The sequence below is a fragment of the Talpa europaea genome (genome assembly GCF_964194135.1).
Source record: "Talpa europaea genome assembly, chromosome: 10".
NCBI classification, from domain to species: domain Eukaryota; kingdom Metazoa; phylum Chordata; class Mammalia; order Eulipotyphla; family Talpidae; genus Talpa; species Talpa europaea.
In genome coordinates this window covers 96,241,887-96,268,080 of record NC_140077.1, presented here as the reverse complement: position 1 = coordinate 96,268,080, position 26,194 = coordinate 96,241,887, and the positions used below count along the sequence as shown (strand labels likewise).

General features: G+C 38.2%; 1 protein-coding gene across 2 annotated transcripts; it reads left to right on the top strand.

Moving 5' to 3' along the window:
- Positions 1–487: 487 nt before the first annotated feature.
- On the top strand, positions 488–24,519 carry KCTD9 (potassium channel tetramerization domain containing 9; the record flags this gene model as incomplete). 2 transcript variants are annotated; one of them, XM_084246203.1, is made up of 12 exons in its annotated part: positions 488–535; positions 4,326–4,447; positions 6,897–6,940; positions 11,229–11,325; positions 11,915–11,973; positions 12,159–12,287; positions 14,938–15,005; positions 15,093–15,188; positions 15,867–16,016; positions 21,102–21,207; positions 21,898–22,031; positions 24,403–24,519. In XM_084246203.1, the coding sequence occupies 12 exons, from the start codon at positions 488–490 to the stop codon at positions 24,517–24,519; spliced, it is 1,170 nt and encodes a 389-aa protein (XP_084102329.1). The 2 variants fall into 2 exon arrangements, with proteins under 2 accessions (XP_084102329.1, XP_084102330.1); XM_084246204.1 differs by lacking the exon at positions 15,867–16,016.
- Positions 24,520–26,194: the final 1,675 nt, after the last annotated feature.

The following is a 26,194-nucleotide window of genomic DNA, read 5'->3' as shown; positions in this document are numbered from 1 at the left end:
CCGTATGCAGATGAGGGCTACCTGCTGTTGAGTTTGCGCTTGCTCAGTAGCTGCTCTAGCCGCCGTTAGGCTCCAGGTTCGGCTCTGATTGACGGATAACCCTTCCCGTCTACTACGCGGCCGCCTCTCTTCCCTCCCTCCTCCTGGGCGGGGCTAGAGGGAGTCCGCCCCAGGCCGCGTGATGATTGGCTGAGCGCTCCAGGGCGCTGCCGGTGGATTGGCGGAACTTAGAGTCCGTCTGGCGCGATGGGGGAAGGGCCCAGACGGGCTGCGGCGCCCAGGGGCGGGGTGGGGAAGGGACCGGCCGGGCCGGTGCGGGACGGGGTGTGCGCGCGTCGTGCGTGTCGGTGTCCGCCAGGGCAGGAAGGTGGCGAAGGGCGGCGAGTCCGAGTGGGCGGCGGGAGGGGACGGGCCGGAGAGGACGCGGGTGGGCGGGGAGCCGGGCGGGAGGGTGGCGGCTCCCCCAGGACCCGGCGCGGGCGGCGCGATGCGGCGGGTGACCCTGTTCCTCAACGGCAGCCCCCGGAACGGGAAGGTAAGGGGTCGGGGCGCGGCGGGCGCGGGGCCGGCGGGGCGAGGGCGGCGGGCGCCCGGCGGGCTCCGGGCGGGGGCGCGAGTCGGGAGGGGGCCGGGCGCGCGGGGCGCGGCGTCCTGGAGGCGCTGGCGGGCCCCGGCCTCCCCCGCGCCCCGGGGGCGCGCGCCCCGCCTGCCCGTCACCCCGCGGCCCCGCTCCGCGACGGTCAGCGGGCGCGGGGCGGCTCCGGGCCGGGCGCGGGGCGCGGGGCGCTGTCCCCGAGCGCCCGGTGCTGAGGGCGCCTCTGCGCGCTCACCCCGAGCCCCGCCGCCCCCGCCCCTGGCCCGAGAAAGTGCCTGGTTCCACCTTCGCGCTGCGTAATGGTCTCCTCCAGGGGTGGCCATGGCTCAGGCACCCAGGGGGGGTCAGGTGAAAGGAATTCAGCCGTAGCCAGTGAGTCAAAGAAACACTCTGGCGTCCGAGATCAAACAGCATCAAAAGTTAGGGGACCTTCTCCTGACGCCTCCCTCACGCCCCCGCCCCTTTGCTCTTAGGAGCCCACGGGCGCCGCCGCCAAACTCCTGCTGGGACTTTAGTACTTGACGAGCCCACTTTTTGCTCACGGGACCTGAGGCGCTGGCCCCGACTGCCAGGGCGGTGCAGTCCCCGCGCGCTGGGCCCTGCTGAGGGGTGGAGCTCGGGGCGCTCCCGGCCGGGCCCGCAGGGGAACCCTGCTCCTTCCAGCCCCCGCCCCACCCCACCCCACCCCACCCTGAGGAGCGTTCGGGTTCTTGGGAAAATGTGAGTGCCTGAGGCAGGGGCTCGGTGTAGCCAAAAGCTATCCGGAGGTAATTCTGGCTCAGGTAAAGGGAAATTGACCTCAGAATGCTTGATTTCCTGCGTATTTTGGAAACGTAAATTTTTAACTAGCATATTTGTGCCCTCGTGCAAAAAAAAGAAAAAGATTTTCCAGCTGACTTTGCACTTTGCAGTAAACGTGCTCTAAAAGTTTGGATTCCAGTCCAGTTCATTGACTGTAACTTTGTTTTCGTCTGACCTTAGAAATGTTATATTCATAGAAAAACAACTAGGAGAAAGTCAAGTTCTTGCTTTTTTATAAATACTCTCTCAGATTATGCGTCACAAGATTTATGTTACTTTGTGACCATTATTAACCTTTTCTAAACCGGTTTTGTCTGTCGTTAGGTACTACTCATCTGTTTTTTTAAAAACATCCTTCTTTATTTTTTCAAAATACAGGATTTCTTCTAATCTAAAGCTTTTTGCTGCTACTGAAAGATTCAGTTTATCTAAAGTTTTATGTTCTTAAAAATAGGCCTCTGATTGACCTTTTAAACATCTCTGTTATTCCATGAAAGACTAGATGTTTTAACCAGTTATAAATAATTACGCTCTAAATTTCTTCTGAAACTGAATCCTGTTTTTGTTCAAGATTGTCTGTGTTAGTCTTGCCATGTTATTTTTAATAAGATTTTTTAAAACTAGTTTTAACTAGGTTAAATTTGGGGGTTTAAATTTTATTTGCTTTAAATAGCCAGAGTACCTCAGCAGATTGGGGAAAAAGCATCTCAAGTAGCTGAAGATAAGTATGTTTATGCTACAAAGATCATGAAAACCCAAGCTGGAGAATATTTGTAAACTCATTATTAAAACTAAGGCATATCAGAATCCTTACTAAACTGGAGAACATATTCTAAGCCCTGTCAGTGTTAACTTTTTTCTTTCTTCAGTTGGTTGAAAAATAACATTATAATTACTCTTATTTTACAAAAGAGAGCAGGATAACAACACATAACAGCCTTCATTTTTATGTCTATAAGGTGGCTGTGTTTGGACAGGAGTGACTTGAGCATAACATGATGTGCATGACAAAGGAGCTGAAAGGAAGCTCTACTGTGATACAGTTTGATTTCCCATCTGCCAGTTGGAATATGGATCACTTTGATTATCGTATTTAGCTATTTATTATATAATGTATCAGATGTTTTGGAGATATGAGAAAAATGAGTTCATGTGCTTGTTTTAATTTCTTAATTTGAATAACAGGTTATAATTTGGAAATGGTGTTTAAAGGCAAATTAAAACCACTAAGCTGATATGTTCTGTCATTTACTTTCCCTGTGAAAAGGTAACTTTCTCTTATCATGGCATCTGAAATTTAGAAGGGATTAAGTTAAAAAGTAGTATAACACTGATCATATACTTTAATAAACGTCCTTCTCGATTTATTCCATAGACTGCTTCCATTCTAAGGAGAGTGTGTAGGTTATTAAAGTAGATAATCACAGTGATGTGGGAATTTCAAGTTCACACCACACCAGGGAGTAAAGCCCATGAAACAAATAGCTACAATAAGCATCATCATTTTATGAATGTTAGCCTCTCTGAGGAATAAAGCTGAGCATGTAACAGAGCTCACATCCGTGATCACAAATTTTCTATTGCTGTTTTTTCCCACCAAAGTTCTATAAAGAAAGGTATATGTGCCAGTCTGTTTGAAACTTTCTCACCAACTTAAAATCTTTTCCCATGTGCTTTACATTTATATATTGATCTATATCTCTTTAAAATCTAATATCCTAATTAGTTTATAGAAACTGTATTTGCACTATAATACCATCTTATTTGCTAATATATGCAAAAGAATCAAACTAAAGTGATCTAATTGAGAAACAAATGTCAAAAATAACCTCCAGGGGCCTCCCCGGTGGCGCAGCGATTGAGCGCTGGGTTGCGAAGCTGCCCGCAGCCTCTGCGATGCCGGTTCGATCCCCGGCTGCTCCCCGGCTCCGGAGGAGGGTCCCACATGGCGCGCAGACCTCTCCTGCCGCCCGCTGCTCCCCTCAGCAGTGTACTTCGATCCTTCTGCCTGCTCTGCTCCCCGCTCTGGCTCTGGTGAATTCTCTCACCCTCCCGCGCTTCTGACTGTACCCAGTGCATGTATAAACAAAACAAACAAACAAATAAAATAAAGAAATAAATAAACATGCCTCTATAAAATTTAAAAAAAAAAAATTAAAAAAAAAAAATAACCTCCAGTGAAGAATTCATATTTTGGCCCAACTTAATGGAAATTTAAAAATTTACAACACTTACAGAATTGTAACATTCTTTGTATTAATTTTATTTCTGTTTTCTCATATTAATGGCCTTTTGATAATTTCATTTAAAGGAAAGTGTTAAATTGCTAGATGAATTGTCAGCTGTTAAAGTAATTTTTATTTGTGAAAGTGTCTTAAAATAAATGATAACTTCTCCTCTATTGCATAAGTAATACAAGTTCACCATAACAAATCTGGAAATCAAAACAAAAATTCACAAAGACAATAAGTCAGCCATAATTCCATTATCCAAAGACAGCCACTTTCAGTACTTTTATGAGTATCACTTTAGAGTTGCTGTTATACCGTGTGGCTTGTTTTTCAACTTAATGTGTCAGTGGAAAAGACTTAGCTATACAGAAGCATAAAGGTTAAATGAGCTTAAATCATTTGTCTCAAGTCAACAACTAGAAAATGTCATCTAAATTCAAGCGCATGTCTACAGAATCAGGGCTCTATTTAACATATTTAAGATTGTAGATTATTTTCAGTTAAAGATGATTTCTTATTCTCTAGTGTTGGATTTCAGTAATGTTAGACACTAAGTAAATATTTACGCCATAGAAGAAGAAGAGACACTGTTAAGAAACTCGAAAATCTGCTTTTATATGATAATCTGATTTTTTAGTTCTGTTTATGGAGTGAAATTCACTGTGTAAATTGTTCAAATTAATCTTGTGTGCTTGCAGGTGGTTGCTGTATATGGAACTTTATCTGATTTGCTGTCTGTGGCCAGCAGTAAACTCGGCATAAAAGCCACCAGTGTGTATAATGGGAAAGGTGGACTGATCGACGATATCGCCTTGATCAGGTAACCTTCACCTTTTTTGTAAACCGCCTATGCTGTGTCCTCAGCTTCTTGCTGCTCTGCTGTTTCCTTTAAGCATTCATATTAGTCACTGCTAATACAGAATTTTGGCAAATGCATGCCTAGAATTTGTTCTTTGGAATTTAAATTACTTGAACTTACGGTATATTGATTAGATAGAAAACCTTCAGTACATTCCCCCAATATATTGATAGGCTTTTTTTTTTTAAGATTTATTTATTTATATAAGAACTGGGGTACAGGTCAGAGGTGCCGGAGGGTGAGAGAATTCACCAGAGAGAGCGGGGAGCAGAACAGGCCAACGGACTGAAGACACTGCTGAGGGGAGCAGCGGGCACGACAGGAGAGGTCTGTCTTGCCATGTGGGAATCTCCCTGGCCGGCCGGGAGTCGAACCCGCACTGCAGAGGCTGCAGACAGCTTCACAGAGTAGCGAGCTCAACCCGCTCAACCCGCAGCACCAGGGAGGCCCCGATAGTCTTTTTTTAAAAAAAAATTTATGTATTTATTCAGAGAAGAACTGGGGTGTAGGCCAGAGGTTAAGGGGGGGGTGAGAGGATTTACCAGAGGCAGAGTAGGAAGCAGAACAGGCAGATTTACTGAAATACACTGCTGAGGGGAACAGCAGGCGTCAGGGATAGAACTGAGGCTGTAGGGGTGATAGTGCTGAGACTTAATTCCTGTTCACCAGGGAAGCCCCTGATAGTCTTTCTGTATAGCTCATTTATGCCTAGAAAGAATCTCTTCTTTATGTTATTAGAGATGAATCTACTAAGACATACATTCTTAGTGTTAGAAATCTAGTTGATTGCTTTTAATTTATATGCTGCTGCTTATTGTACCTTTCCTTAGAATGCTTTCAATTTTTATAAACATCACAGAGAGCTACTTTAATGAATTTGCTATATATGGTAGAATTTTTAGTAAAATGTAAAGCACCTGAAGCATTAAAAGGTTTAATCTTTGTCAAATCATTAGCTAGAAAATGTCACTAAATCAAATGCAGGTCTATCTTCAGAACTGGAGCTCTATTTAACATGCTTTAGGATTGTAGATTTACTGCAATAGCAGTTTTTTTGTTTGATTGTTCATTTATTTGTTTAAATATCCCAGGTAGATTTATCTCTTTAAAACAAGTACCTAGTTCACCTCATTACATCCTCATAGGATCACAGATTTTTGGAGCACAAAGAGACTTAACAAAGAAGATGGGAAAGGAAAACAAATTAAATGCTGACTGTCCAGTTAATGTATTTGCTTTGCCTAAGATATCTCATTTAATTTGGCAGAGCATGAGTTTTAATTTTAATTAGTGGTGTGAGGATAATGATACTCTAAATTATTATAGCATATAAAGTTTAATTTTTGTTTAAACCCAGGTAGAATGACCTCTTACTATACTATTCTTAAAATTAATCATCTCCAGTCCCTTTATATTCCAAATAAGGAAATTAAGTATCCGAGAAGTAACGTGACTTACCCAGGTCACACAATTTAGAAGTTGATTTTTTATAAGAAAACAAATTTCCATACTAAAAAATAGAAATGATTATAAACTGCATTTAAAATCCAAACAAATTAGGAGATTTCTTAGTTTTTTTATATTATCTTCCAGCCTCTTTCAGTTTTTGTGGATTATTGAGTCACATTTTTGGATGATCTAAATCAACCTAATTTTCTCTTTAAATACAGACTTTGCTGCTAAGAAAAAGTCAGTGTGTTCTTATGAGATCTTCTAGAAAATTAAAACTTCTACAGCATGGAAGCTCATAACTGAATACTGAACTATGAAATACATACCTGTGTAATAGTTTGTGGTTCACAGTACAATTTCTGATCATCTATTTATACTATAGTTGGGGCAGGGAATGATGATATACACCAGTAATCCAGAATTATGGATATGCACAGTCATTACAGTTAGTGTGGTGGGTATAGAGCGGGTCAGTATTTACAGCAATTATATGCCCATATTTTTCATAGATTTAATATGAAAATTTATTTTCATTTCCAAAGCACAAAGCAGCTCACAATTTAGTAGAAAACCTAAATAACTTATTTAGGGTTAAATTTTTTTTTTAAAAGTTGGCTATGGCTGTAAACATAACCTTTGAGTGTAATAATACAATCTCCAGTTGATGAGAAAGCTGAATTTGTAGGTGGCCTTTTTTGGTTGTTATTTTTGCCATTTTAAAAGTGCTTTCTTGGGCAGGATCTTTTTTGAATTATATCCAAAGGCAATTAAGTCAGAGGGTAAAGCAAAATACTAGAAATTAGAAAATAGTCAACTTCTTTGCAATATAGATGGATAACAAAGCCTATCTTCTAGACAATAGAATGCTTCATAATTTTAAGGAGTAGTTGCTCTGTCAACACATCAGTAACATGATTCTGGATTTTGATGGTGGCTTTTTAAATTTTGATTTTCCTAGGGATGATGATGTTTTGTTTGTGTGTGAAGGAGAACCATTTATTGGTAAGTGACTTCCTTAAAAACCAGTTTTATCAGCCACAATTAAAAAAAAGGTGAAATGGCAAATATTTTACTTGAGTTTGTTGATCTTTAAAAAGTTATCTTGTGGCAGTGTTCAGATCGTCAAACCTTTGTGGATTCTGTATTATGTGTGTTAAAGTAAATTTTAATTTTAATATCATATTTAGTATGGATAATTTGTCTTTTACATGTCTCGAAAATGTTCTGGATGCACATATCCATTAACTATGACATGATAGAGCAATATTAATTTTAGAAATTACAATTGTTTGAAATTTTCTCTTTGCTGGTAGTGGTCACCATTTTTCTAAGTGTTATTTTATATATCATTAAGCATAAATTGCTTGTATAAGTAGTATTTGACCATCCTTCACAGTGATCACATCAAATTCATCAAAAAAGACTTGGTATCAGCCATACACACATACACAAAAGCATATACCACCTTTTGATTTGGAAGAAAGCTTATACAGTTGTGCAAAGAAAGAGTTGAAGAGTTAAATAAGGTAAATATTCTTTAACAAGTGTCTGGATACTTAGTTCCATACAATCACACCCTGAATATTTTAATATTTCTTGAAGTAGTCACAGTTTGATACATAGAGGCAGTTTTTGGGATAAAGAGGAATGTGTCTCAACCGAGACAGAGCTCAAACTGTGAACAAAATTCTTTCATGTTTACTCATCCATCAGGTGGCTGGCTGGCAGCGGTCACTTAGCTGATTCATTACATACATATGAACAAACAAATAATATAAAATATTTGTTTTATTACTATCAACTCTGGATTTAAAAAGATATTTGGTTTTTTTTTTTTTTTATCCTCTGGATTTATTAATTACAGCTTGTTTTACCTCCAGCCGGTGTAAACCTCTTTAAGTCCTTTTAACTCAATTCCATTAGTCTTACAGCTTTCTTATTACCTGGATTAACAAGGTACTCATATACTTCTGTCCTGGACCCAGGTGGATTTTATTTTTCTCCCAAGGAGCCTAGATTTCTTTTTTTTTTATTTATTTATTTATTTTTTTAATAGAGGCATGTTTTTTTTTATTTATTTGTTTGTTTGTTTTGTTTATACATGCACTGGGTACAGTCAGAAGCGCGGGAGGGTGAGAGAATTCACCAGAGCCAGAGCGGGGAGCAGAGCAGACAGAAGGACCGAAGTACACTGCTGAGGGGAGCAGCGGGCGGCAGGAGAGGTCTGCGCGCCATGTGGGACCCTCCTCCTGTGGCCGGGGAGCAGCCGGGGATCGAACCGGCGCTGCAGAGGCCGCGGGCAGCTTCGCAACCCAGCGCTCAACCGCTGCGCCACCCGGGAGGCCCCCTAGATTTCTTTTAATGGGATGTGTCATTTCAAAACATAATCTTGTGCCAGGGAGAGTCATTGCTCCTGAAGTCATCATTGTTAATGGGTCTTGAAGTGGGCAGTAGTTGAAGTATGGCTAACTAGAGATAAAACTGATATGTAATGTGTAATATGATACAAAGTTTGTATCATGTATAGCAATATATAGATAGATAAAATATCTCATGGATTCACACAATGCTCCTGGCTTATAGTCAGGATTTTAAGATTTTTATTAACCCTTTTTGTCTTCTCTCCATGTCTACTTTTTCCATATCAGTAACAAGATTGTCAGGGACATAGGGAATGATAGAATTATAATATCACCTAATTATTCATTCACTTCATTCCACGCAAAACACAAAAAATGTCAAAGTAACAGTCCCAGTACTTTACCAATAGGATTAGTAAAGAGAGTAAAATGTATTTGCATATACTCCTTCCTTTCTACCCTTACTTGAAATATAAATCTATTGTTTCTACATTATCAGATTACATAGCCATTATATGCTTAAAACCTTCACTTAGTTTTACTTCTTCAAGTGTATTTAAAGCATATCTCCAGGGCCTCCCCGGTGGTGCAGCAGTTGAGCGCTGGGTTGCGAAGCTGCCTGCAGCCTCTGCAGCCAGTTCGATCCCCGGCTGCTCCCCGGCCACCGGAGGAGGGTCCCACATGGCGAGCAGACCTCTCCTGCTGCCCGCTGCTCCCCTCAGCAGTGTACTTCGGTCCTTCTGCCTGCTCTGCTCCCCGCTCTGGCTCTGGTGAATTCTCTCACCCTCCTGCGCTTCTGACTGTACCCAGTGCATGTATAAAAACCAAACAAACAAACAAATAATAAATAAATAAGACATGCCTCTAGAAAATTAAAAAAATAAATAAATAAATAAAGCATATCTCCAATTCTTATGCCAATATCTCCAGGATTCTCGATAGCTGTGTGTTAATATTAATTTGTGGCTTTTATATTTAAAGTCAGTGTGGCTAGATCTAAAATCATGTCAAAACTTATTAAACTGTAAACTTTAATGATGTGTAGTTTATCATATAGCATTTGTATATATGTATCTCAATGAAACTGTTAAAAAAATCCTTGGTTCATATTTTCTTTCTTTAAATATCTTAAGTATGTTACTCCATTTTATTCTGGTAAAGTGTTGGTGTCAAAAATATCTGATCTTTCATATGTATTTATTTTTCCTAGACCCCTCAAAAGATTTTTTTCTTAAGTACAGTAATTTGGGAGATTATTTTGGGATTTCTAGGTTGTTCTGGTTTGATGCTGGCAGACATGGATTACGCCCTTTCAATGCGTAATGTCAAACTTTTTATTTTAGAAAGTTTTTCTTGAACATAACTTCTTGAATAAATTTATTTCAACAAAAGCTTGCTTTTAATTCCAAGAGTGGATTCTTATGAAAATAAATAATGATTCAAGTATTTGGGGGGGCTATTTTCTGTCATAATAATACTTCATGCTTCATAGTAATAAAAGGAGTTATTTTTTCAAAAGTATCTGAGGATTCAACCAATTTTCCTAGGATCCCTAGTTAAAAGACTGTTTTTAAAAATTGTGGTAAGATATAAATAAGTTAAAATGAATAGGTTTTATTCACAAAATTCACTACCAGATGCTGGGGTTTGTTGGGAGGGAGTGAGCTTCCTTTTTCCCTTCTAGTTATATTTCTGGGTTAAGGTTATAAATTTAGTGGTCTCTTGGCTCTTTCCAGGCTGTTACTAATTTATACTTCTTTTTGGATCTGTCACCCAGAGATTCATGTCCCTAAATTTTATATTTATTTTGTCTCCTTGGCTTTAAATTTTTTCTTTCAGGACTTCTTCTACACTGCCTTCTATATTTGAAATCTTCTATTACACCCTTCTTATGTAATTTTTTTCATTTCTTTTTGGTATTGAAGCTTTCCTCTCTATCTTTTATTTCCCTTAAGGTATTATCTGTTGTGTTTATTCAGTCCTGTATTTCTTTTAATTTAGTCTTCATTTCCAAAAAGATTTTTTTTTTTTTAATTTCTAATTCTCTTCTGAGTTCTCTCGCCTCATTCTGAATTTTGTAATTGTGGCTTATGTTGTTTTCCATATTTTATATTATTTATTTCTTTTAGCATGTTTTAGAATATTGCAGTTTTGTCTATTTTTGCGGGCATTACTTTCTGACATTTTCATTGTCTTTAGAGATGTACTTATTCTTATAAAAAGTTTGTATATGATTTGATCTCAATCCTTAATTGCTAATTTTTACATGAAATTCATTTTTCTTAATTTGGGCAGGGAGGAATGATTTAGGAGAGCTTTTCTAATTTCATGACTCCAGAACTCCCTTTTCTGTTGCTTTGTGAAGTGTGAAAAATATGGAACTTGCCTCTTGATATAACCCTTTTTCTGTTAGATCTTGACTTTTATCTGTATTTGTTTCTCTTGGCACTGTTCTGTTCATCTTGGATTCTTTTCCCAAAGTGTTCTCCTTAATATGGGACTTTGTCCCAGAAGGTAGTTTTAGCTGGTGAGTTTTGAGGGTTTATTTTTTACCTCTTTAGGTCTTCAGCAGAATACTTGCATCACTGACTGTTATGGTCTTACCCCTTCTACCTCCAGTCATTGTTCTCAATGGACTTGGTCACTTCAAAGAGAGTATTTATGCATTACTTTAGAATCCTGGGTTTATCACATGCTTTATTATTTCTCTCACTTCTTCTTTTAGACATGCTATGAACATACTAATTGTATTGGTGGAAATATTGTATCACCCAGTTTGTTTTAGATACTGTCCATGGGTGTGGGGTTTGCTGTCTTAGTAACTCTGATATGTTTATATGTGTGTTTTTAGTCTTAAAATTTTTGCTATTGTCAGCTTACCTAAATCCCTAATCTTAATGTTCTTATTATTTTCTACATGTCATCTTTAGATCCTCAGACAGATTCTAAACTACCTGAAGGGGTGTCGGGATCTCACACAGACTGGCTAACATTAAATGTTGGAGGGCGGTACTTTACAACTACACGGTAGGTGTGTGTGTGTTTGTAGTGTGTGTGTGTGTGTACCAATTGTTTCTTCAGTTTGCTGATTTTCTTAAAAGATAATTCAAATGCCACTTCAATATACTATGTGATCTGAAATCATTTTTGCAAAGTATTTTTTTCAGAAGTTGAAAAATAGCTCACAAGTCATTCAAGAGAAAACATAAAAGCATGAATTCAATGTTCTAAAACATGCTTTCTAGATAGCAGTAATATATATGTGTAACCCCAGTAAAAGTTAACAATATTGAGATTTGTAGAGACTAAAACCGATTGTGTTAACAAAATCAGAAAAATTTTAGATCAAGAATATTGTATATAATAGCATGCTGGAAGGATAGATTAGTATTTAAATTAAAGGAAACAAACATTATTTAATCAAAGGAAGTGCCAGATTAGAAGGGATTTTGATAAATGGCAACTTACTGCACGTTTTTGTTTCCCAGCATCACTTCTACCAGGCTATAGCATGCATCTTTTTGAGAGAGCAGCTGGGATCGAATATACTCTTGACTTAAATATATTTGTTTATAAAGACAAAAGGAGAAATCAATTTTTTTCCCTGAATTCTTAGGAGCACTTTAGTGAATAAAGAACCCGACAGTATGCTGGCCCACATGTTTAAGGACAAAGGTGAGTACAACACATTGTTCTCACATTTGGTGTGATCTGCTTGTAGCTGATGACTGTGTATCTCCTGTCCTCCTACATTTTTAAATGATAAGAATCAACACTGGCATGTTGCACAATTTTTTTCCATAAATTTCTAATTTTTTTTTTGTCTGTGGGGGGTTTTCTTCATGTAATGGGTAACACAGGTGTCTGGGGGAATAAGCAAGATCATAGAGGAGCTTTCTTAATTGATCGAAGTCCCGAGTACTTTGAACCCATTTTGAACTATTTGCGTCATGGACAACTCATTGTAAATGATGGCATTAATTTATTAGGTGAGTTTTCAATATAATCCCTCCCATTTTTGTTAAGTTTAGCATTTTTAATTTTTTGCTCTTGATAAATAACATACAATATTTTCATAAAGTGAAAGTATGTCTTTTCTGTATTTTCAAATAAATGATAAAAATGAGTATACAAATACATATAAATATAAAATACAGGTTTTTGCATAGATATATCTAACCCATAAATTCCAATTTTAGATCTTAAGCAGATTTAGATTCTCTCACCAGGGATTTTTTTTTTTTTTTTTTAATAGAGGCATGTTTTTATTTATTTATTTATGCAAGCACTGGGTACAGTCAGAAGTGCGGGAGGGTGAGAGAATTCACCAGAGCCAGAGGGGGTAGCAGAGCAGGCAGAAGGACTGAAGTACACTGCTGAGGGGAGCAGCGGGCGGCAGGAGAGGTCTGCACGCCATGTGGGACCCTCCTCCGGTGGCCGGGGAGCAGCCGGGGATCGAACCGGCACCGCAGAGGCCGTGGGCAGTTTCGCAACCCAGCGCTCAACTGCTGTGCCACCAGGGAGGCCCTCTCACCAGGGATTTTGAAGGATTTATTTTAAAAAAAAACTTTTTTCATCAAAGTGTGATTGTGGTGGTTTTTTGTTTGTTTGTTTGTTTTGTTTTTGTTTTAAGTTATGGACTTTTTTTTTTTTTTTTAAATACAAGCACTGGGTACAGTCAGAAGCATGGGAGGGTGAGAGAATTCACCAGAGCCAGAGCGGGGAACAGAACAGGCAGATTGATGAAATACACTGCTGAGGGGAACAGCGGGCACTGCTGGACATTCTTATATTTATAAGTAAAGTGGCTAAAAGGAAAAATTATACTTTGGAAACATAACACTGAACTAGAATCTCAGTTCTACAACTTTTTTTTTTGAATTGCATTCTTTTTTTTTTTAAGATTCATTTATTTATACAAGATCTGGGGTATAGGCCAGATGTGCAGGAGGGTGAGAGGATCCACCAGAGACATAGCGGGGAACAGAACAGGCAGACTGACGAAATACATTACTGAGGGGAGCAGTGGGTGAGGCAGGAGAGGTCTACTCGCCATGTGGGACCATCGCCAGCTGACATGGATCTAACCCAGGCTACAGAGGCTGCGGACAGCTTCACAGTGCGGTGCTTAACCGCCTGTGCCACTAGGGGAGGCCCTCTACAACTTTAAAAAAGAGTTTTAAAAATCCACTCATCCCTGGCTACGTTAAAAATATTTTTGTGAAGGGCCTCCCCGGTGGCGCAGCGGTTGAGTGCTGGGTTGCGAAGCTGCCTGCAGCCTCTGCAGCACCGGTTCAATCCCCAGCTGCTCCCCGGCCACCGGAGGAGGGTCCCACATGGCGCGCAGACCTCTCCTGCCGCCCACTGCTCCCCTCAGCAGTGTACTTCGTCAGTCTGCCTGCTCTGCTCCCTGCTCTGGCTCTGGTGAATTCTCTCACCCTCCCGCGCTTCTGACTGTACCCAGTGCTTGTATAAATAAATAAATAAATCTTAAAAAAGGAAAAAAAAAAATTTTTGTGAAGGTTCATGGTAGTGATGTAGATGAAAGCCCTTATATAGCAGTGGCTATGTGTGGCCAAAGTTCAGTAGAACTCCAAGAGGCTGAATTTGGTCTGTTGGGGAGTGTGGTGATATCGAGAAAACATGCCTGACTACTCCAGCTTCCATTTTAAGTTTTGAGCCTTGATTACGTTTTTAAACATTGAATATTATACTGACCATTTGTGATGTGTGGTCTTTATTATGTTGAAGGAGGTTCCTTCCAGTGCCATCTTGTTTAGAGTTTTTATATAAATGGTGGTGAATCTTAGCAGATGCTTTCTCTACATCTGTTGATATTATCATACGAGTTTTTATCTTTTGTTGCTATATTACATTTATTGGTTTATGTATATTAAACCATCTGTGCATTCCTGGGAACAAATGGACTTAGCCAAATGAATGACTGAGGCCTTGATTGAAGGAGAATGGATTCCTAGTTTACCTCCACATCTCTGATGAAGATGTTTATTAACAGACATGAGAAAGCATACATACCACGTCACATAGGGAATGTGCATATTGTTTAAACCAAATTAAGAATAGTAAATGACACATAAAATCCCTTCCGTTATTTAGAAACCTATTCTAAAAACTGATTCTCTTTAAAAAAAGGTTGCTCAATTATACTTTTGTCTTTTGTTTGACTTTTGTTTGTGTATGTAATTTTCTGATTCAGTAATTTTTTATGACTATCCTGTTCAGATCTGCCACCTTAGAAAAAATAAGTGAAATATTAAGATTAGGTAAACTAATTATTTTTATTAGATTCATAATCATATCACTTTACCAATGTTTTAAGAATGTGTGATATTATAATTTCTTGCATGTGGCCTGTTTAATTTTCAGAAATAACTTTGAAATGTGAGATGATTTAATTCTAATTCACTTTTCCATTTTTTCTATTGTTGAATGTAAACTATTTAGAGAAATATATTTTATATTTTCAATTATATGTATATGTTCTAAACATGTTATTTTTCTTCTGTATTGATAGCCTCACTTGTTAAATTTCAGTTCAACTGTGAGAATTTAACTTGAAGAATGCTATAAACATTAAAATGGTTTTCTGTAAAAGTCAAATCATTTTTATCAATATAGGTGTATTAGAAGAAGCCAGATTTTTTGGTATTGATTCATTGATTGAACACCTAGAAGTGGCTATAAAGGTAAAGATTCTTTTTACTTTAGTCAATATACATTTATTATTGCTAGCTCCCAAAATGCTCCATTCATTTCCTAATATCTTTTTCAAGAATTCCCAACCACCAGAGGATCATTCACCAATATCTCGAAAAGAATTTGTCCGATTTCTGCTAGCTACTCCAACCAAGTCTGAATTGCGTTGCCAGGTAATTAAAGCAGACTTACATTTTTACTGTATCAGCAAATTGGTGAGCAAACTTTTACATTCTTAAGATTTTTGTTTTGCCTTATTTTCCTTTTTCATGCAAGACATTGTTTAATTATAGGTTAATAGCATTGATAGAATCTCAGAATGGTTAGCAAAAGAGATGTAATAGCCTTTTTTATTGTCTAATTGTTTCATGTAGCAGTTTTTGAATATTGCATGGGAAAATTGCAGTGAATAAAATAAAATTCAATTGTTAATGCAGTTGCTATGTGTGACTAGTCAGTAGCAGACACTTTTATGTGTGATAGCGTTAAAGATTTTTTAAACCACAATACTCACTCTTTAAAAATAAAACTGAATTATTGAATTAAATAATTTAAATGCAATCAAATTTAACTAAAATAATGCTATTAATCGGGTTCATGGCAAACAGAGATCCCACTTTAAAAACTTCCTGCACATATAAGAGGTATAGCCAGTCTGCATTTCCTTTTACTAAGAATCCATTAAAGACACTTATTTTGTGTTTCTGTGTTCCATTTGATTGTGTTTTGTAATAGAGTACAAATGACTGAACTGCCAATTATTTCTGAAGATCTTGGTAGTTAACTATAATAATTAAATTTAATACAAACAGATGGTTAAAATATTGTGACAATTTGTTTTTTAATTTTAGGGTTTAAACTTCAGTGGTGCTGATCTTTCTCGTTTGGACCTTCGATACATTAACTTCAAAATGGCCAATTTAAGCCGATGCAATCTTGCACATGCTAATCTCTGCTGTGCAAATCTTGAACGAGCTGATCTCTCTGGATCAGTGCTTGATGTAAGAATCATTTTTGGTTACAAAAGAAAATACAGTTTTTAGCTTGTTGAACAGTTTCAGAGAGCAGAGATTTATCTGTTTCTTAATGAAACTTACATGAAACAGATAATTTGTTAAGTCAGTAAAACTGAAGAGTCTGAAAGTGAAATGGGTTACTTTTGCAACTTGGATATCCTTTATTAAGCATAGACCTAAAAGGTTTAGCAACTAATAAGAAATTAAATCTTGAAATTAGACCCTGATCTCCTTGATACAGTCTGCTTATCAGTTTTCTGTGAATTACAATGGTAAAGCTAAAAAAGACTTGATATATTCTATTGAAACACATTTTTAAATGGGAAAATATTATTACTTGAGTATTGCAGATACTGAGAAACATAGTATGCATCATTCTGTGTAAGTTAGCATTTCAGTGGCTCGTTATCAACATATATGTGTGTGTGTATGTGCATGTGTTTATATGTTTATATGTATGTGTGTGTACAAAAGTATATAGAGATATTTATGTAGCAGTTACCTATATTAATTTGGGGTTGGAGGATATATGCAGAACCAATAGTGAAATCTACTAACAACTTAATGTTCCTTAATATAAGACTCATGTGTCTGTCTTGAGTTAACAGCACTTAATACAGGTACCTTGCATTTAGTTATCATTTAGTAAGTATTTCTTGAATTACTGTAATTATTATTTCATTCATTAGTTGCAGCCTATTTTTCCATGAAGTTAATATCAGGTCTAGTAAAAAAATTGCAAATACATATTTGAGTTATTTTTCACTCCCCTGTCCCATTTTATGATGAAGGATTACATTGGTAGCAAAGTAGGCAAGAGACTAACAGCATTAAGAAAAAGCTTGAAGGGGTGTATACAGTTGACTCTTGATCAACACAGGTTTGAACTGTGCATGTCTACTTGAATGCAGATTTTCCTATAAACATAACAAACTTACAGTATTGAGTAAATACAGTGCTATAAATAAATGTATTTTTTCTGCCTCACAGTTTGCTTAACATTTTTTCTCTAGCTTATGGCTATCGTAAGACTACAATATAAAATATAACATACAAAATATGTGTTGCTTGAGTGTTATTCAGGAAGGCTTCCGGTCAACACTGAGCTAGCAAGCTTTTAAGTTTTTTTTTGTTTTTTTTTTTTTTGAAGATTGATTTTTATTTATACAAGAACTGGGGTACAGGGCCTCCCCGGTGGCGCAGCGGTTGAGCGCTGGGTTGCGAAGCTGCCCGCGGCCTCTGCAGCGCCGGTTTGATCCCCGGCTGCTCCCCAGCCACCTGAGGAGGGTCCCACATGGCGCGCAGACCTCTCCTGCCGCCCGCTGCTCCCCTCAGCAGTGTACTTCGGTCCTTCTGCCTGCTCTGCTCCCCGCTCTGGCTCTGGTGAATTCTCTCACCCTCCCGCGCTTCTGACTGTACCCAGTGCATGTATAAACAAAACAAAACAAACAAACCAGCAAACAAATAAAGCATGCCTCTATTAAAAAAAAAAAAAAAAAAAAAAAGAACTGGGGTACAGGCCAGAGGTGTGGGAGTGTGAGAGGATTCACCAGAGAGAGTGGGGAGCAGAACAGGCTGATCTGCTGAAACACACTGCTGAGGGTAACAGCAGGCAAGGCAGGAGAGGGCTTCCATGCCATGTGGGAAACTCTGGCCGGCCAGGAACCGAGCAGGTGCTGTAGAGGCTACGGACAGCTTCACAGCGCTGCGCTCAACTTCCTGCGCCACCAGGGGAGGCCCTACACATGGATTTTTGACTGTATGGGGGTCAGCACCTTAACCCCTATGTTATTCCAGGGCTGCCAACTGAGTACGTATCTAGTAAAGTGATGTGCTGTAGAATTTAGATTTAATTATCAATAATAAAAATGGCTCATGTAGAAGAGTCACTGTGTAGGGTGTGAAATTCAAACTAATTTTATTGTCCTTGGCAATGAAAATGACTACTGATAAATACCCTGATGTGTTGCAGTGCCCACATTATAATGTGTGCTAAAGCACCGTGCCATACAGAATGCACATAGTGGTTTTACCACTCATGTTGAATTCCTCAAACAATTCATGGTTTTTTTTTTGCTTCCTTCCCTTACGGACTGTGAAACTTCTCCATAGAAACCAACCTATTCTGTCGGCATGTTTTAGACTGTTTCTTCCACATGGTCTGCCTGCCATGCTCGACTCTAGCCTGCTGCATAGAAGCAAGTATAAGAATTCAGCTGTTCATATCTATTGCATTGTCCCAGTCAGGACCTAGAGAGTGGGTTAAGAGCTGGAAAGAGACTTAGAGTGATCAAGTCTAACTTGCGGGTTTATGGACCGAGAAACTAAAATCTTGACATTTACTCAAGCCCCAAAGCTAGTTTCTTCATAGTTAGAATGAGACTCTAAAGCATGTGTTTGCTTCTCCTTAGTTTTTAATGACTTTTTCATTTGGAAAATGTCAAATATATACAAAATAGACTACTATAATGAATTCCCCTTATACCTTCACCAACCAATTTTGTTTTGTCTGTATGTCTTTACAGATCATGTTGAAGCAATTCACCATTTTACCTATTAATATTTACTTCATCTCTTGTATTAGGGCAATTTTTAATATCTATCATATTAAAAAAAATAACCTGTTCTCATCAAACACATTGCCCCTTGATAAGTTAAAACAGCCCAGATCCTGTGGGTGCAGTGATAATTTAATTAGTAGCTGAGTTCTAAAATCTCAGTATTGGGGACCCACCTTACTCTTTGATGAATAGAGGGTGAGATTCTTTCCATGGTAAAGATATCAAGCTTCACTCATTTTCACTATATATATTTTCTTTGTGACATTCTATAGGTTAACCTTAAGTATAGGGCATTCATTACTTATATAATAACCATGGGAACTTTGATAACATTTACAGTGTGTTTTACAGAGAGCATAATATATAAAACCAGAGGCATTTATTTATATGTATCAGCTTCTTGTTATATTTCCAGGTACTTAAAATCTGGCTATTTTAGTTAATTTGGTCCTCCTAAATCCTTATTGTTTTAGTTATTCTGAACTTCTGTTCTATCTTGTGTTAAGACACAGGTATAGGTGAGAATGAGTGTGTTTAACAGTCATCTGTGATTTGAAATGGTCTATGGTTTATCTCCTTTTCATGAGAATTGACTGTAGGTGAATAAAACTGCACCTTTAAAAAAAGAATTTTCATAATAGGTATGGATATAACATAATTTGATGAGCCTTAAAATTTTATATTTGCCAATGTGTGTGGTTGATATATATACATGTAATATGTAGAATGAATATAATATGTAGATAACAAATATATATGATTGGTAAATATAATAATAGAAGCACTATTATTCATATATTGCCTTACAGCATTTAGAACATACTGTCTGCTTGGACGGTAACTATTTGTAAAAGTCTAAAGTTAATGTCAACTTTATAGTTTCCTGACTTATCCAGTAGTTGTTAGCATTAGATCTGATGGCATCGAATTCTTTGAGAGGGATTTACATAACTTAAAATTTAAACATTTTGTAGGTTTTCATTCTATGTTTTCCACTTATTTGGATGCTCAAGGTTGCCGATGTTGTTTAGCAATGGTTAGTACAGAAAGACCAAACAATGGTGTTTTGTACCTAAAAGGTGCCTTTAATTGCTAGCCTAAGTGTTCTGACCTTTGAAATGAATGTGATGGTAATAGCATCATTGAACATCAAGAATTTCATTGATTTCCTATGATAATAAGGAGGGGAAAATCCATCTCCCTATCACATTTATGTCTTCATTGCCCATAGATGCAAATATCATATCATCATGCCCAGACCTGTATTTAAAAATACAAATAGGGATGTCCTAGTTCTGACTCCCAACTTCTTTATGAAATGCTTATGTTTTGTGTAAGTTGGGTGTGCTTTTGTTAATTTGGCTTTTGATTTTTTTTTTTTTTTTTTAAGATTAATTTTTATTGGGCCTCCCCTGGTGGCACAGTGGTTGAGTGCTGGGCTGCGAAGCTGCCTCAGCCTCTGCAGTGCCAGTTCTATCCCTGGCTGTCGGCGAGGGTCCCACATGGCACAACAGACCTCTCCTGCTGCGACCGCTGATCCCCTCAGCAGTGTATTTCGTCAGTCTGCCTGTTCTGTTCCCCGCTTTGGCTCTGGTGAATTCTCTCACCCTCCCGCTCTTCTGACTGTACCCAGTGCTTGTATAAATAAATAAATAAATCTTTTTAAAAAATGTTAAAAAAATAAATTTTTATTTATTTATTCATATAAGAACTGGGGCCAGAGGTCCAAGGGGGTGAGAGGATTCACCAGAGACAGAGTGGAGAGCAGAACAGGCAGATCTTCTGAAATACACTGCTGAGGGGAGCAGTGGTGAGATAGGAGAGGTTTGCTGCCATGTGGGTTAGCTACCTGGCCAGGGAACAAACTCATGTTGCAGTGGCTGGATATAGCTTGTTAACCCCTGTGCCAACAGGGAGGCCTGGCTTTTGTTTCTTTTAAAATAAACCATTCTTTTACAGAGCTTTTTTTTTTTTTTCAATGCAGTCCTCAATTCTTACTGGGTTCAATTACTTACTATTGTAAACAGAAAGTGATTGAAAGGTTCCGCTTGGTAAAGAAAAGGAGAGCCAGGCTACATTTCTCAAAGGGAGGGAAAGTTTATTGCGCCCCAGGCCGACCTCACAGACCCAAGGCGGGGGTCAGTGGAGTCGCGCACATTGTTAGGGGGAAGCAGGGTTTTATAGGGCGAGGAGAGGTCAGGTGGGTAGTTGGGCTCCTACAGCGGGAAAGTTTGTAGGGCAGGTAGAGGTTCTTTGTCTGAGATGAGACTTGTAGGGGGAGGGGGGAGGCTCATTGTCTGAGTCCTCCAGGCAGGTATCCGCATTCCTGCCCCCCAGGTGGGCTTCCTGGTTGGCTCCTGCATTCTGGCTTCCTGCATGGACCTTTCAGTGATTATATCAAATTGAGCATTTTTCCTCCTTTTCTATATTTTACCTTACTGTGTGAGCCAATTTTTTTCTTTCCCAAACAAAAACCTTAATACATGGACTTAACTCTTTTCTTTGCCAGTGTGCAAATCTCCAGGGAGTCAAGATGCTCTGTTCTAATGCAGAAGGGGCATCCCTGAAACTGTGTAATTTTGAAGATCCTTCTGGTCTTAAAGCCAATTTAGAAGGTGAGCTTCTGTCTATAATTAACATTTCTAAAATGAAACAAAAAGTAAAATGCCTGGCAAAATTTGTTCATGGATAAAACATGGGAGGTAGATTTTCTGTCTTCATACTTGGAGAATTTGCAATGAGATATGTCATATCTTGGTCTCAGTCATGTGTTAATCAACATTGAGAATTCAGGGGGATAGCCACTCTAATATTTAATGAGGCTTTAGTTGCAGATTTGAATATCAGTATCTTACACTTTCTAATAATTTCCATTAATCTCTTGCTTTGAGCAAAATTAACAATTTCACTTTGCACAAGGCCAGGTAGTTGTTGTCATTTTAGATTTAATGTTTCGTTTACGAATTCATTATTCCTTGGTTGTATGTTAACGACACACTTTTTTATTTGTATATTTAGAAGATGTTGACCTTTCCTCCCTTGTAATAAACTTAGAGGCATTTTAATACTGGAGCAAATTATCATGAGATAAAATTGAATTCACCCCAACAATAGGCTAAAAAGCATTCCTAATTTATAGTACATTAATATATCATTAAAAGTGAACTCTGCACTATTTATACTTCATAGAGCCATTTTTGAAAATTAAAGAGACTCGTTGTTCACCTCCAATAGGTCCTTTTGCAGTGTTTGAAGGTAGATAACTAAATATAAGTTTAACTGCTTTCCAAATGTGTTCACTTTAGGTGCTAATCTGAAAGGTGTGGATATGGAAGGAAGTCAAATGACAGGAATTAACCTGAGAGTTGCTACCTTAAAAAATGCTAAGTTGAAGAACTGTAACCTCAGGGGAGCAACTCTAGCAGGAACTGATTTAGAGGTGAGTCACCAATTTTTAAAGAGCTTTTGTTAATCAAGAAAAGTTACTGAACACCTCATGCAAAATTTTTTGCAAACCTAAACAAAGTAATTGGCTGGGAAAAACTGCCAGCTAACATGCCAGTACCACTGGGGCTGCTTTCCTTTCAACTGCTTGTTTAAACAAATTTGAATTCTAGAGCCAAATTCTGTTATCTGAGTCCTTGATGCCAGTTTCAGATTTGAGGATTCTCCTGACATTTGGTCTAAGTTGATTTCATTTCTCCTCCTTTCCTTGAGTTTCTTTCAAGTAGATGAATTTGATAGAAGCTGTATTAATCTAATTTATTGTGGTTTTTTTTGTTTTGTTTTTAAAGATTTATTTATTTATTTATACAAGCACTGGGTACAGTCAAAAGCACGGGAGAGTGAGAGAATCCACCAGAGCCAGAGCAGGGAGCAGAGCAGGCAGAAGGACCGAAGTACACTGCTGAGGGGAGCAGCGGGTGGCAGGAGAAGTCTGCCCGCCATGTGGGACCCTCCTCCGGTGGCCGGGGAGCAGCCGGGGATTGAACCGGAGCTGCAGAGGCTGCGGGCAGCTTTGCAACCCAGCGCTCAACCGCTGCGCCACCACGGAGGCCCTATTGTGGTTTTTTTAAGGATTAAATAGGGCCAGATTATTGCCTGAACTACTTGAGGCAATTTAAATGGTATCCAGGCTTAAATTCAACTTCAGGAAAAGCCTATTCTAAATTGACAGTAAACTCCCCTTGAAACTCAACTTGAGATCTTAATTTTGTCCAATCATCTTTTTCATGTGAATTATATTCTACATATTATCTTGAATTGCAGATTTAACTCACAGGCCCTATAGCTGTTGATGAGTCTATATAGACTCTCACTTTTAAGTAGCATTTTCTACATTTTGATGTGTTCTTCAGTGGTACTCTTCACTATAGCCACCAGTCATTGTTCGCTGTTGAGTACTTAAAATGTGGCTAGTGCAACTAAAAAAAAGAATTTAAAATTTTTATTTAATTGTATTTGAAATGTAAATAGCTACATGTGGCTAATGGCTATCATGTTGAATATCAATATCTTACTATAGTATAGCTCTGTATAAGAAAATCTGTCATAGATTGGCTTGTGGTGACTAGTATATCAAAATTTAGATTGCTATTTTTTTTAAAGATTTATTTATGCATATAAGAACTGAGGTGTAGGCCAGAGGTGGGGGGGTGAGAGGATTCACCAGAGACATAGTGGATAGCAGAACGGGCAGATCTACTGAAATACACTGCTGAGGGGAGCGACAGGGGAGACAAGAGAGGTCTGCTGTGCCTTGTGGGTTAGCTCAGTGGCCAGGGATTGAACTCATGTTGCAGTGGATGCGGATAGCTTGATAGAGCTGTGTCTTTAACCCCTGCACCACCAGGGAGGCCCTGCCATAGATATTTTTTAATCTTTTTTTAATGGATATTTAAAAAATGTTTTTGTCTTGTTCTTTTGATAGCCTTCAGCCACAGTCCCTCCCCACTTCCCCAAATTAAGGGCATGAAAAGAACCAGCCTAAGGCTGAAGGCAGAAACCTGTTATGGGCACAATTATTTAATTAGTTATTATGTATTATATCACCTAAGAAGATTTTCCCCCTTGATTTTAGTTACTATGTAGTTAATAGTTAAGATAGCTAAAGCCTCTTTCTGCCTAGCTGATTACACAAACTGACCAGGTTGACTGGGGAGGGGGGGGGCAGCAGCTGACATTCTGTCCTCCTAAAATGTTATGCAAGTCACCCTTCTCTAATTACTGCCCCATCATCCCCAGGGTCTTTGGCAGAATCTGTCTCATCTGTCACCCTGTGATCTTAACAGGAATTTAAAAGCACCACCTTGTGGTGTTGGTTACTATTGTATTCATTTGTTAAAACTCATTGAAATGTGCACATAAATTTGGGGTTAAAAAAAGACAGTTCCCTGCCTTAAAAAATGTTAAGATTGGGGAATGGGAAAATCTTTTATTTAATTTAAATATTAAATAAAATCTGTTTCTCCCAGATTTGTAATAGTCTTTTCCCTACTCGTGTCTTTCATCATCATTGTTCTGGGATTGTTCAGAAAATATTTACTACATTGGCTCTCAAATTCTAAATTAAGTAAACAGAAAGGACATGCTTCCACTGAAATTTTTGTTTATATCTATATTTGTGGTGGTCAACCTAAGCATAAACTGGTGGAGATAGAAGAAAATCTGAAACACATTTTCTAAAAAAGGAAGTTCCCCAGAAATAACTGAGTTGTAGAATATAGGAACATTTTCCTAATATGCCCCACAAGTCATTTTGAAAGGGAACAGATAAACCTCAGTTCCCTGAGTATTGTTTTGTCTTACAGAACTGTGATCTATCTGGGTGTGATCTTCAAGAAGCCAACCTGAGAGGTTCCAACGTGAAGGGAGCTATATTTGAAGAGATGCTGACACCACTACATATGTCACAAAGTGTCAGATGAGAATTCTAGGACCAGATGCCCAAGATGAAAAATATTTTTCTTACCACTTTCAATTTCTCCACCCACTCAGTTGAGAAGAAATAACACTGTAAGGGAATAAGAAACCATTCAGAGGATTATGCTTGTTCTCAGCAGTGCATAAAGGGGAAAGTGGCTTTCCACATTGATTTTAACAGAGGAGCACTCATTTAATAGACATAGAGAAACTAGATTAGGTTGCTGCCTTTTGAGTTTGGTAGGGGGATTTGTCTGGTGTTGCAGCCAGAAATATTATCTGTTATACTTGCTTATACATAGGCATGATGTGGAAACACCATCTTGGTTTAAAATGCATTTAAGGATTTTAATTTATGAAAAGCACAACATATGCAATTATATTTATTGAATCTCTAGATGCAGTATGGATATTTAAATTGTTAAACTTTAAGAAAAACTTAAAAAGGTTGTTCAGGTTTAAAATAGCTTTAGTGATGCCTCCCCTACTTTAAATAAATACTCATCACACCATGTGAATATGGTGAGATCAGAGTCCCCAGGGCTTATTTTTCAGGTTCATTTTCATTACGGTTATTTTTTGGAACGAAACAGCAACTCCATGAAAGAAATCCTCTATTCTTACGATTAAGAGAGTAGAAAGAAATACATCATTGTCAGCAGAAAGTACTGTGGAACCGTCAGGATGGAAGAATTTACCTATAGTGACAACTTTTAAATAAACATTCCTTAGGACTGCATTCTTAGCAAGTTCCACTGAACACCAAATTTATCTATTTACACTACTGGCCTCATTTCCTCTTAGTCAAAATAAGCATAAAAAGATATTTCAAAACCAAAAAAAAAAAACCGAGGTGCATTATTAATTTCATTTAATACAGATGCCAAATTGTTTAAATAGCTTAGAAATAAGTGTTAAATTCTAAAATATTAGCTAGAAAATATAAGTGAATATGACAAAACTATCTGAGACGTCAACATAATTGCAGCTGAAGGCCTCCATGGGAGTGAGGGAATTTTAAACTGATAGTTTGATTATCACTACCAAAAAACTTCATACGTAAATATAAAGATATTTGGCCCAAAATGTAATTCCACTCAGTCTGCACCTGTGGTTCTTTTACTTATTATGTTCTGATTTGGTTTTGTTTTATTTTAATAGAATTTAGCCTGATTTTCCTGATACGACATCTGTAGCAGCAGTGATAGGGCCTGTACTTCCTTACCAATAACCTTGTGTCTATCCAGGAGCAGGAATATAAGCTGCGTCCGAGTGAGCTCTGATTTCTACAGACTCATCAGTTTGAGGCAATGAATCATTAAAAACCACTGTCTCCTTTGGGAGAATGACGTTTCTTCAGTATTTACGTAGCTTATTCTACATATATAGACACATACACATATATGTATACACACTTATGCAAAGCTTTCCTTAATAGTAAAGGATACATATGCATAATAGGAGGAGACTGGACCTTTATGGGGAGGGGAAAGCAACTTCAGAAATGAATTATTTTCTTTGCTTTATTATTTTTACCAAGACAGAGAAGTATTGTTATGAGAGATATCTATTTTCATAATCAATATGTGCCTAAATTATATTTAAATCATTTCACTCTGTACTATATTTTCAATAATTATAGAAAGTTGTTCATCCACTTAAGGGTACCTCTGTAGACAT